Source organism: Dipteris shenzhenensis, chromosome 28 (assembly GCF_047967505.1).
Source record: "Dipteris shenzhenensis isolate YYH24624 ecotype China chromosome 28, Dip_SZ_1.0, whole genome shotgun sequence".
NCBI lineage: Eukaryota > Viridiplantae > Streptophyta > Polypodiopsida > Gleicheniales > Dipteridaceae > Dipteris > Dipteris shenzhenensis.
This window is the reverse complement of record NC_141623.1, coordinates 26,288,722-26,302,675: the sequence shown is the minus strand read 5'-3', so window position 1 is coordinate 26,302,675 and position 13,954 is coordinate 26,288,722. Positions and strand designations below refer to the sequence as shown.

The following is a 13,954-nucleotide window of genomic DNA, read 5'->3' as shown; positions in this document are numbered from 1 at the left end:
AGAACTTTCTTTGCAAACTCAAGCATTAAAGTAATGCACAATAACAAAGACACAAGCGGAAGCTCCTTGTACTGTAATACTTGTTTGGAAATGTTTAGTTATGGATAGAGGCACATGCAATAAACTTGTACAATGTATACTCTCTAAGAAACTTTTGAAAAAAAAGTCAAGTCATGATCAGTCACCTATACCCTTATCCTATGAACATGTCCTTTTTTATGCAATCATTCGTAACTTTAGACCTTAAATTGACACTCTTCTAACAATTCATGCATTTGTGCACGTGTGTGTACACATGCATGTGTATGTGTGCATATATGTATATGTAAGTATGTAAGCATGTGTATGTGTGTGCACCCACTCATGCATTTGTGTGCATATGTGCATGTATGTCAGCATGTATTGATGCATATATGTATTCCATGTATGTGTGTGTCGGCCATATGTATGCATATATGCTTTCATCTCGCTAAGCCTTGTACACAAAAAATCACAATTAATGAGGTCTTTCCAGGCATATGTTTCTTGACTAAACATTAATGGCTCTTTGCTTTTGAGAATGATTTAGAGTATATTACATGTATTATGTGTGTTGTAAGCATGTGTGTGTGCGGATAGATCTCCATGCGTGTGGATACATGCATGCATGATTAATGATTAACTCATAGACATGCATACACAAAGACACAAAAATCTGCATGCACGCATTTGTGAAGGATCTATACATGGAGCAAGGTACAAGGTGCATGCATGTGGATGTGTGCGATATGATCATATCAAGGCATGAGCACACACATGTATATGCGCCTACAAGAATGTGCATATGAGTGTGTATAAGTGGAAGACATATCATTGGCACTCTCACTCTCGGTGTCGGGTGCATCCATGTCTTTCTGTTTAGCATGACTAAGACGTGTAATTGTAGAGGGTCCACATAGATCGACCTCCACATGTAAAGGTGATCATGTGGCTTCAAAGGAAAGGTAAAGACTTTTCAATATTCAAATTGAATGGGGACCCAAGGCAAGGCAACTTTATGGTTCAATGATGCGTTGGACAAGATGAGGAGTCGAACATCTAGAGGGCGACCCATTTGGAGTGTTCTGTGGAGGTGCGCTCTGCAAAGGCATGAAAGCGTTACAAGAGAAAGTTCAAGACAAATATGGTTTTGATGGAACCCAATAACAGTAGTCTAGCTAATGCAACTGCGCCCTATAGATTTGTGACTGCCCATCCGTAGTTGCTTTCTTGCTTTCTTGCAGCTTGTAGCAATGTCAACAACAGCAATCAGGTAATTCTTCCTACTCTATGATTGTTCGAGCTACTACTTACTTATACGCTCGCCAACAATCTGCACGTGTTTCTCCTTATTCTCTGGTTGTTCGAGCTAGTACTTACTTATACTTTGGCCGGATTACTTGTTTGTTTGTTTCCTTTACAGCTACCCCCATCACTCTCCTTCAGCCAGAAAATTGACCTTCATCCCTGTATACTGCAACAATTTCTCTTAAAAACTAATTAGCTCAATTACAAGACATATTGCAGCTCCTCAAATCACTCTCGTTAAGCTTGAAGACGTTTGTTCTCCCATCCATTCGTACCGCTAAATTTCCGGTAACAATTCCCCTTAACAGCAGACCTTCTGTTGCCCATCTCACTTCTGTTTGTAGCGTTCCTCTCGCTAACAGTGCATTTTCCTGTGTGCTCACATCTTGCTTGTTTGCAGCAACAGAGTTTCTCTGCTTTACCTTCGCTTTCTTTCTATAAATGCCCATTCTTCTCATCGATGTACAGCCTTCTTCTCATGATCTGATTACCTTGACTGCGCCAGCCATGGCTACCGCACCTGCATTGCTCTTGCTCCTCATCCTTTCCGCTGCCACCCCTCTCCTTGCCTGGCTTACTGTGGATTTCTACCATTCTACTTGCCCCAGTGTCGAAAGCATCGTGCTAGAGGTTGTTCAGACCGCCATTAACGCCGACCCTACTATTCCTGCCGGCCTTCTCAGAATGCACTTCCACGATTGCTTCATTCAGGTCCTTCGCTTGCTCATATTCCATCCACGAAATTCTTGACGGGGCCATCGCCTGCATTTTCACGTCCTTGCCATTAATTCATCGCATACGTTAAGTGGCATATGAAAAAATGCATCGCATATGTTTTAGGGAGTAGCTGAGATATGAAATTTTCGCAGGGATGCGATGGATCCATTCTTATTGATTCCACCTCAACGAACACCGCCGAGAAGAATGGCCCTCCGAACCTCTCGTTGCATGGCTTTGGTGTTATTGACAATGCGAAAGAGAAGCTTGAGGCTGTATGTCCGAAGGTGGTATCTTGTGCTGACATCTTGGCTATTGCAGCGCGAGACGTCGTGATGCTGGTGAGCAGCCACCCGTTGCATAAGCAAGACAAAATGGAACGTTGAATTCATGTGTTTAAGAATCGGTTCAAACGTTGGCTAGATTAACAGATTACAGTGATAAGTATGAAGAGCTTCGTAACACCTTGATCAGTGATCACTCACCCACTATGTTAGAAGTTGTGCTTCCATCGGCTTGTTATGTTCCTTGACCATCTTTCAATAAAGGTTATTACAGACACATGAGGTGGGAGTAAGCCTGATTCTTAACGGTTGGTCTCATCTACATATTGAAGCTGACAATCAATGGTATTCCCTAGATTTTAAACTTACCTTTGATTCTCAATGATGAACCATGTAGTCCGGGGGACCAACCTGGGCTGTGCTGAAAGGACGCAAGGATGGCAAGGTATCCATGGCATCGCAGACAACAGGCTCCACAGGCTTGCCAGCTCCAACCTTCAATGTATCGCAGCTAATTCAGAGCTTTGCCTTGCGAAATCTTTCTCCGTTGGATTTAGTGACTCTGTCAGGTAGATCAGCACTGCAACCTGCGAACCTCTCGCGATGATACGTATTTTCCGTTTGAGCATCACCTCCTTTGCCCGTTAATGTAGCTTTGAGTTGCTCCGCATTCCCGCAATATCGTCTACACTATATCTCGCCTGGTCGTGAACGGTGGTCACAATTGCAATAGCTGATCCCATATGTCATCTACTTCCACAACTATGTCCTTAAAGAAGGTTGCTTGAGATTCTGGCTGCGGAATTAATAACATTAACATAGTGGGTTCTCACCAAATTGCCATGGTCGTGCCGTTCCGACAGGGGGTCACACGTTGGGTTTCTCGCACTGCTCGTCCTTCAACAAGCGTCTCTATAATTTCAGCCCAACGAGCGACATAGATCCCACAATGGACAGCAGCTTCGCACAGCAACTAAGGAAAATCTGCCCCGTGAACAACAAAGACGGCAGAGCGGGCACGTTTCTAGACGACACAAGGACGGTGTTCGACAACCGATACTACGTGGATCTTGTGGAAGGCAGGGGGGTGTTCACGTCGGATGAGAGTCTGTATACAGACCCAAAAACGAGGGGAACAGTGAAGGGATATGCGGCCAGCAAAGACGATTTCTTCGTCAATTTTGGAAGATCGATGGTGAGGATGGGGAGCGTGGGCACCAAGACGGGGGCGAATGGCGAGGTTCGGATCAATTGCAGAGCCGTGAATCCATCGTAATAACAAGCTCACATGCTAATATATCTTCTGCTCAGCTTTGCATGCTGCAACACTTCACATCTAATCTAATATACATAAAGGCTCGCCTTTGCAAATTTTCACATATTCTGAGCATTTCATTTTAGCCCCCAAGGCTTTGGCCTAGTGGTTCAGGCCTTGGGCTTCAAGTCTTCAAGTCCTCAAGTCACTCGCCTCCGGATCTTCGAGGCTAGGGCCTCGTGCTCTAGCTTAGTAGTCTTTTGGGTGCACATCTTCGAGGGTGCATGTGTGGTGTGCATGAGTTAAGCACAGTTCTGGACCTTGTGCCCACCGATCCAATGGGATTTTGCCGATAGGACCATGGGTGGATGAGTGTGTTCTTTTTTTTTTTTTAAAGGAGCATTTCATTTATGCAACTCCTAAAGGTTTCCCAAATTTGGGACCCGTCTAGAGTAGACTCAACCACAATGGTGATTGTGTATTCTATGTTTCAAAGTACCGTTTATGGAGATCATCCTTCACAATTAATTGCATTTTAATAGCCCAACGCCTTTTTAAAAATAATTTTCCTTCTCTATTGCATCCAAAAACACTTGTTTTACCCTTGTACAAGGAGGTAGTGCCCATCACACATGTGCACTCTTTTTTATTTTGCGGCAAAAAGGAAATTGTATTAAAAATTAAAGGAGTTACAAGAAATAAGAAAAGAGCAGCTTATCAAGTTAAAACTACTGAACACCTTCCAATGCCTTGAAAGCAATCCCGGTCTCCACATACTTATAACTAAAGAACTCAACCATGCTAAGGATCTCTATCTTTAAATTTTGGGCAAAATCGTCTCGCAACTTGATATGCCAACTAGTCTTGGACGAAATGCATATTCGCTCAGAATGGTTTAATGCTTTGTTTGCCATCTCTTCAATGTTAAGGAATTAGTTTCCATTAGCATTTATTTGGTAATTGTTTGTATATATACAATGTGCACAATTTGTTAAGCTCCCACATGCTATCACTATAGTGCCACAACCACTAGCTCATTTCACTTCTTGGCTTATGTGAATACAAATCATGCAAAATCAAGGTGTAAATGAATCCTTGCTTAGAGTGACTCCCATGTAAGGCAAAAGTCCACATTAATTTGAAGTTTTCTTGTTAAGGCCAAAAGTCACCAGGCTACTTATTATAAGCAACAAATCTAGAAGGGACATCCCACTCATAATGTGTGAATTTAGCCCCATTATGATTGTCATTCTAGAATGTATGCACTACAAGCTCTCCACACCCTTAACATCTTGGAAGGTGCCTTATTTTGCACTATTCACAAAATTATTCCCACGAGTAATGTCAGTTGCCTAGTTCCACCTTAGGAGATGCCTTCTAGGGCACATTCAAGGCCATTTTTAAAACTTTGAGTCTCACTTGTTTTTTTGGGATCATTGTTTTCAATACTTTTACATTGATTGCAAAAAAAATACATGATTCTTCTTAAGAATTATCATGTTCCTTCATGTGGCTAGTTGTATTCCTTGGACCTTTTGACTATTGCTTTCTAGATTTAGAAGTAGTATAGTTGCACTTGCAATTTCATTTCACAATATGCTTCCTTTTCATAGTTTAGCAAAGAATGCATTTTTGCAATTTGCTTTCAAATTCATACCTAATTGTTTGTGTCTTGTCTATTCTAATCTACACGTTTGTGTCTTGTCTATTCTGATCTTATTATTAGGGCTAAGTTTGCATACTTATTCAAAGCATAGTTTTATTTGACTTCATGAGGAATTTAAAAATATCTTAATTTACACATAATGTCATGATGATTCCTAGAAATATTTCTTTCTATTAAAAATGAAAAAATGGAATTACATTTATGGATTGTCTCCATCAAGCCTTATCTTCTAGAAATTATAATTTATTATATGTATTTAACACAATATTCAAAAAAAAAAACTTTCTCACTTTGTTTGGACTTTTTTCTTTGAAATGGTCAGCTCCACTCAATATCACTTGGTGGTGAACTCCAAAATTGGGTAATTTTGCATAGCTACATGGGTCACCTCCACAAAAATATGGCCTAATAAAGTTCCAAATTCAGCAACATCATAAGTGGTAACTTTTACTCAATACATCATGAGTAAATTTGCAACACTACATGGGTCACCTCCACACAAATATGGTCTAATCAAGCTAAAAATTTCACCAAAGTTGTAAGTGATATCCTCAACTCAATAATGATTTACTAAGATTCAAACTATTAGCTCTCGGGTCAGACTAACATGGGCAGCGGCGGTGAGATCTTTTATCAGATCCTTTTACCTTTTCCATATCATGAGGTTTTGGTGAAGCTCAACCTCCCTCCCTTCTACCATTCTTAGTTTGCTGGCGATTGTTAGCCCTCCGGTCAAGCTAACATGGGCAAGGGTCAAAGTGTAGTCACCCAGTGCCGAGTTACTCAGAAGCGATGGAATGTTCTGGACTGAGCACCATTTTGGAGCAGCTAAGGTGCAGGAGATGGAGACAGATCCACCAATTGCAAGTAGTGGCATGATGCACTGAGCGGTACTACTCTTTAAATATGGTTTTGCATATTTAGAAAAGATGAAGGTGTAATAGGGAGAGCAGAGAAGACAACAAGAGAGCAGTATTCCGAGTTCTCTCTCTCTCTCCTGAGCTTGCTAGGTTAAGAAGCTTATTGAGGGTTCATTGCAAGCCGAGACGGCTTGGTTGAAACAGTAGATCAATATAAGCTAATTCTTGTTGTTTATACTCTTGTCCTTTATGGTGAATTGCACTCAGTATCATTTCCTTAAGTGTATGTAACTTGGCATTCTCCCATCACCATACAGTTCTCCTGTCAACATCTAGCCTCGAACTATGAGTGGTAATGTCGTCATCTATTCTATCACCCGAGCACGTTGTACTTAAGATTATAGCACTGCACAAGGTTGGGTTAACACCACGTACCTTTGGGTTAGTGACTCGTGAGTGAACCAAAGTGTCAATGTTTTGGCGATCATGCTAGGGAAGGGTCAATTGAATCACGAGTTGTTGACGAGATGTTAGTTCAAGTAGGTAACCAAGGTAGTAAGCTTACTACTAAGGTCAGTAAGGGTCATTTTGACTGGTGACGAGGTGAAATATTTGTTGGGAATTAAGGGCTACTACAAGAAATTTCTCCAAGCAACTCCAGACAAGTGTTGTAGTCTGGTGGTGTGCTTGAAGACCGGTGTGTGGGATACACAAAGTATTTGGATAGCTACCCGTGGGTAATTTCTACTATATTCAATGGCTAACACATGCACTAGACTAACTATGTGTACTACCATTCCCTCGCCCTTGCAACCCATACCCTTGCGCTACTCCTTCTCCTCATCCCCTCCTCCTCCTCTTCCTCCTCCTCATCATCACTTCTCCTCCTCCTACTTCCCTCCTCCCAACTCCTCCTCCCCCTTGCATGAAGAGTTCCTGAGCTAAAGGAATTGGCTATATCCTACCATGAGAACTATAGCAGTCTTGAACCAAAGTTCAATGCCCAAAGAATACTGGTAGAAGCATCAACTGTCTAACAGGAGTGATGAGCGTGAGGAGAGAGACTCAACCACGCTACCCCAGGGGTGGAAGTTGATTACTATGCAGAGTCACAAGGACATAACACTGCTCTTGGGCTGAGGTATCCCAAAAGATTAGCAGATGAAGGTCTGTCATGGCAAGTGGAGTCTGAGCATTCATCTACGGAAGCGTGGATTTCAAGCAGATGTCCATTTCTTCTATGGAACATCAAAATGAATGTGAAGACCAACTTAGAGAATAAAGAGAACGATTTTGACAGTACTCCACTATTATTCCAGAGGAATTACATCACTATAGCAAATGGCCAAAGAATCAATCAATAGGAAAAGCGGTGTGCTTTTGATGGAGAGAGGTGGCACCTAAGACCTAAAGGGAATGTGGAGAAACTTAGGCAATTTGCCCAAGTTCCTCTCATGGTGGAAATAAGTTCTACTCGGCCTACAACGTACAAAAACCTATACCTCCAAGGACTAAAGATAGTACAAACCAACTGCGGGACAAACAACAATGACCTCATATGCATGAAGGCAAGTATGGTAGGTAGAGAACCAATGACTGGACCTTTCAAGTGGAAGACCTATCTACTTGGGTTATGGAGCAGAAAAATCTAAGTCCATCACCAACATCAAGGTAAATTTTTAAAATTTCAAAGGCTCTGATGATGAAGGTCCATATAGTCACCTATAGAGTTTCTTGCAAGTTTTCCACATCAATGGTGCCACAACAGATGAAGAATACATGGACTACTTCCCATGTACCTTAATAAAAAATTCTCAAAGATGGTTCAACCAATTCCCAAAATCAAAAAAATTCATTAAATTTTGGTTGTATTTTAGGGTTAGGGTTTAGGGTTTAGGGATGATTGGTTGACAATTTATAAAGCATTCTTGCTAAGGTTTAGGCAAGATATCAATGAATAAGATGTTCGAATGAAGAAAAACAAAGGAGAGTCTGTCCAAGACTTTTTGCATAGGATGCAAGCTCGTGTCAATCAGTTGAGCATTGTTCCAAATGACAAGTCTTATATGTGATCTTGGTTGATTACGTGCTGCACTCAGGTAGATTTGTGCAAGCCAGAGATACTCAATCCGATTAGGACTTATGAATAATTGCTAGACTGAGCTATCACTTTGGAGAAGAGTGAAGTCTTAAAGAACAAGACAAAGAAGGAAGAAGCTGATAGTGACACCGAGGAGATGCAAGTGGGACACCAACAAAGAAAGATAAGCTCAAAACCAAGCTAATGAAGGTCTTAAAATAATTAGGCATTTGAGGAAAACCAAGCAACAATGAGAAATGGTGTAATAAGTGTTCTAGGGGTGGATACTTAGAAGAGGAATGCAAAACTAAGTATTGCAATACTTGTACCAAGTTCGGGCATGATGGCTTGGATTGTTGGTTCAATGGAAGATCACCAAGTGTCAGTGAACCAAGTGACGTGACTAATGCTTGACCACTACACCCCAAGCAGAAGGACAAAGGTATTAATGGTAAGGAGATCCATCAAACATCAAAAGTTTTTGTGGTGGAGAAAATCATCTGCATTTTGACTGTCCAATTTGGGCTAAACATTTGAAATTTCTCAAAACCAGCATGGAAAGAAAGAAAGTGGATCCAGAATTCCAAGCAATTGTAGCCGAGCTATAAGATGCAGTTGATGCCCAAGTGTTTACTCGATCAAAAGGATTAGTTACAACCACTACAGAAACGGATTCCTCAAATAAAGACATTATTTGAAGACTCAAAAGGAGTTAGCTACTAAAATTCTAGGAGATTCAAAGGGAAAAGCTCTAGTAATGGAAATGCCAAAATAGATTCAGCAATCCATTACCGAGCAAGGGGAATCCTCAAAATCTAAGGCAAATACATCAAATCGAGTGTTTCAATAGAATCTAGTGCAGAGCTAGCTTGAGCATGGGAAATATTCAAGAACATGCAAGTCATTCTGATATTCATTGATTTAATGCGGATAGCTCCATATTGTAAGGATTTCTTTTCCCAACAAATTAAAGAGTCATCCAAGCAACCAAAAGAGGTAGATTCTTTAGCCACTATACCTATTATTGACACTCCAATAGTTGATGAGGAGGAAGTGCCAGTGATCACCATCAAAGTCAAGGAACAAATTAAACTATACCTACTATTATTGATACTCCAATAGTTGATGAGGAGGAAGTGCTAGTGATCACCATCAAACTCAAGAGATAAAATATATTGGGAGTGATAGTTGCTGGTGGTTCGAGGGTGAACATCATTTTTGGGTGCATGCATGTTAAGGTGGACCACTTTTTTAGCTAAATAGTGGGTGTTGGCTAGTGGTTGGCACTAGTAATAACTAAACTTCAAAACATTGAAAATTTTGTCAATCATAACTGAAACTCGAGCCCACTAAAACTTGAGCTCATGCAATCATCAATTGACCTATGAGTGGGCATGGAGGATGTGTCTTGATGTGTACTCGCATGCTCAACCTTCCTCTTCATGGATGCAGAGCTTTCTCTTTCTTCCCAGCTTCCTCTTTGTGGATGTTGAGCTTTCTCTCTCTCCCACATCTATGTTTGCTTCTTTAAAAACTCTCCAACTTTGATCATTTGGTGACACTTTCTCCTTGTTGGTTCAAGTTGGCAACCACTTCTCGTAGCTTACATTGAAGGTTTTGGTGTTTGTAGTATAGAATTTTTAGCTCATTGCCTTCATATTTTGTCTCCCCGGTTTCCTTAGCTATGATTTGCTCAAGTAAGGTCAAAGATTTGAGCTCCCTACATTTTTTCTTGTTGTGTTGTATGCTAGCCATGTCATAGTTCCACGTGCCACATTTTGGAAATCTGCAACAGAAGTGATTTTGCAAAACAAAAGAGGACTTTAATGCTGAGTATGGGCTCATATTAATAGGTGTGAACCCCCACCACTTATCATCCTTAGATGTTGTGGATGAGCTATGGCTCTCTATTTTCACGGAGGCCCAAAGGGGGATAGGGCCAATTAAAATGTAGAATGGTCCACGAAGATAGATACAAAGACATGCTCTTGCTCCACTACAAAGTATATCAAGAGAGGCCCATCAAGAGTGAAGCCTCGCATTTGCAATGGGCTTTGCCTATGAGTATGGCAAGTGATATGCCCATAGTACTACAAAGGTGCTCCTTGTGGCAACGTGGGCAGAGTTCATAGACAACAACTAGCATTCAACACAATAGTGGGGTAGATTTTTGGTCATATTCTAGGGCCGATGAATCAGAACCTGAAAATATAAAAATGCAGAGTTGCTACTTGCTAACAAAAAGGCAATGCTAACAAAAGCAATGGAAGAATCCAAAAATGCAACTGTGTAGATGGAGGAGGTAAAATGTATGCTCCATCAAAGAGAGGGCATGTTCATGGCTGTTATATAGTAGCCTAAATTTGAAGATTTCATCCCTTCAAAACAACCTTGAAACTACTGTTGATGAAACAAGGAAAAAAAAGTGTCAGGATGACATTCAAAATGTTGGAGAGTGTTCGCTATATTGAATTCAACCGTACTCTTTCGATATATTGCATATTGAGTGGAGGTCCACAACATTTTTAGCTTCATTAGCCCTATTTGTATGGGTGTGATCCATTTTGTTGAAAAATTAACCATGATGTATCGAGTACAGGTCACAGCTTACAACTTTGGCAAATTTTGAGGCTTATTATGCCATTTAAGAGTGGCACTTACAATCTAATCTTCCAAAATATCCAATTTATGAGAAAATCCAAAATTTTTGAATAGTGTGTTAATAGAAATGAAGTTTATAAGATCATAGAAGTGAGAGTTGTACATTTACCTTTGCATCAGCAAGTTCTTTGTCAAGATCCTTGGAAGCATTGTCGCCCTCGAGCATGGAGGTCGAGTGCACCCCATTAGTTTTTTCAAGCAACTACAATGAGAATGAAAGTTGTGGAAATGCATACTATTAAATTAAATTGGGCAACAAAATGTAAAATTAATACTTTTGCATGTAAAGGCGATATGCTAATTTTTCAGGAGAAAACATACTAAAATGTGTTTTGTAGCAAAAACATGTGGAAGACTGACTTACAATTCTAAATCCTGGTGGGTGCCTTTTAAGGGGTTGAAGGTATAACATAACTTTTATCGTATGCCTATATGCACCAAACTCTAGTGATTGCTGCAAGAAAAACAACAAGCATGAGGGGATTAGACCAAGAGGGTGTCAATAGAGTTTGAACATACCAAGAGTTTGTCAATAGAGGGTATTAGTGGAAAAGTTCAAGGAACATACTCTAAACAATATGGGGGGAGAAGCATATCAATCACATTGATATTGCAAAAACAGAACCACTTGGAAATGTTTTTTTTTAATGTCTTGTTATCCTTCAACTTGAATGAAATAGTCGGATCAACTATATGTACAGTGTGCTAAAGGCTCTGGTGGATCTGACTTTTAAGAAAACTACAAAAACCACTTCACTTAGCCTATGAAAAAGTAAACGCTACAAAGACATAAACACAATTTGCCTTGGAAGATATACTTACTCTACAGAGCTGCAAGCATGATTGTGCAAGCGACATGTTTTTCTTTATGTGCTAAACTTACAAGTGCTTATGATGGATTTGTGTGTTTTATAGTGGAACCCACAAGAATCCACACTTATGTAGTGTTTCTGATAGGCTTGCATGATAAAGCTCATCAAGCTAGAAAAAAATCCCCCAAGTAGATAGCTTTCCAATACTAAATCTTATGCCAACTTTAGTTTTGTGTCATCATAATAGCCTCTATTTATTTAACTATTAGGCATCTCAACCACCAACATGTTGACTTACATGACTCAAACTCTCTTTTAATGCCATTTTAGTCCATTTGCTTCAATTTCATCTAGTTTAACAATCACATTAATGATTGCTTACTTTGCAAGTTGGAACGTGTTTAAACAAGGATGTAACTTTAGTGATACATCTGCTTCATTTTCTATGAGGATAAAATCAAACAGATGAAGACATGTTTGAAGACAGAGTTTGACATGGTTGACCTCAATCTGCTTTACTACTTTCTTAGCATCAAATTTGGTAGGAGTAGAACAAGATGTTCATCTCATAGTAGGAGAAATGTTGCCTAGAGATATTGAAGCGATTTCAAATGAAGGATTGCAAGGTGTAGTCAATCCAATGGAACCAAGGTCAAGTTCACCACCAAAGATGCTATTTAGGTTGGCGAACTTGACCCATTATTCACAACTTGTCAAGACTTTAAAACACCTTGCCTAACATTGCCTTCTCAATTGGATCACCCTATAAATTGGCATCTACACCAAGGGAGGCACACTAGAAGGCATGCTTTCTCATGCTTTGATACTTGAATGGTACCATGGGATATGGGATATGGAGTCACCTTGTGATTCTAATTGGGCAAAATTTGTGGGCATGCAGTGATCCACATTCGGAGCTAGATCTATCTTTCGGCTTGGCAAGAAGCTACCCATAGTGGCTCTATCTTCAATGAAAGAGAAGTATTGATCAACATATATGGATTCTGTCAAGAGAGTGGGAGAGAAGTAAGGAGTCTCACTTGCAGCTTTCTCACATACACAATGGGGGAATATACACAAAGGTGGAGGCTGAAAATAGTTTTCCTCTTCTTAGTTGTGAAAGCCAAAAGAACTCTATCAGTACAAAAGGAATAGGTGAGCCCTATATGTGGGTCTCAAACCAAACTCAGCTAGCCTAGGTGGCATACTAACTGAACCACTAACTAGAGTACATAAAGATAGCTGTCATCCAACTATTATTCATGGATGGTATACCAACTGCATCTGTAGAAGTGACATAAATGCACAATGGTCACCCTGGCATATCATGAGTGGAGCTCGATATTTCAACACTCCCCCTCGAGCTTAATCCCAATTCTTGCACACTCCCCCTCGAGCTCAATCCCAATTCTTGCACACCAAGCAGGTCTCTGAACTTGCGTAGCTTCTCTGCACCCAATGCCTTTGCGAATATGTCAGATACCTGATCCTCTGTGCTGACATAAACTAGATCAATAAAACCTACTAGAACCTTCTCCCGCACATAGTGATAATGCACCTCAATATGCTTTGTTCTAGCATGATAGACTGGGTTATTTGCCAAGTGTATATTGCTCATGTTGTCATAATAAATGACAACTAGCCCATCTGTAGACTGATGCATATCATAAAGTAGCTTATGCAACCAAGCTGCCTCACATGCAGCCATTGCTGCACCCATGTACTCAGCCTCTGTGCTCGACAAGGCAACTATAGGTTGTTTCTTGCTGCTCCAAGTGATTGCAGCACTCCCAAAAGAGAACATATATCCACTGGTAGATCGTCTATCAGAAATACTACCAGCCCAATCAGCATCAGTGTATCCATGCAGCTGTATATGAACCCCAGTCTCATAGAATAGTCCATATTGCAATGTGGACTTTACATACCTCAGTATGCGTCTAGTCACATCCAAATGTAGTTTCCTCGGAGCCTGCATAAACTGACTTACCAACCCAACAGCATAGCTCAAATTTGGCCTAGTAATAGTCATATAAATCAAACTTTCTACTATGTGTCTGTACATAGTAGGGTCTTCTAGAAGCTCACCTACATCTGCGCTCAACTTCACATTCTACTCCAAAAGGAACTAAAACAGGCTTATAGCCTGTCATCCCATATTTGGATGGCATGTCCAATCCATACTACCTCTACAAGAGCAATATCCCACTTGTGGATCTAATCACCTCAATGCCCAAGAAGTAACGCAACGCTCCCAAATCCTTCATCTCAAACTTCTGCTTCAATAGCATTT

The 13,954-nt window shown here is 40.4% G+C and overlaps 1 protein-coding gene across 1 annotated transcript; it reads left to right on the top strand.

The window, feature by feature from the left end:
- Positions 1 to 1,677: 1,677 nt before the first annotated feature.
- On the top strand, positions 1,678 to 3,839 carry LOC147883385 (peroxidase 66-like). Its single transcript, XM_087399656.1, has 4 exons — positions 1,678 to 2,037; positions 2,196 to 2,384; positions 2,725 to 2,896; positions 3,191 to 3,839. The coding sequence occupies exons 1-4, from the start codon at positions 1,768 to 1,770 to the stop codon at positions 3,601 to 3,603; spliced, it is 1,044 nt and encodes a 347-aa protein (XP_087255782.1). The 5' UTR covers positions 1,678 to 1,767; the 3' UTR covers positions 3,604 to 3,839.
- The last annotated feature ends 10,115 nt before the right edge of the window (positions 3,840 to 13,954 follow it).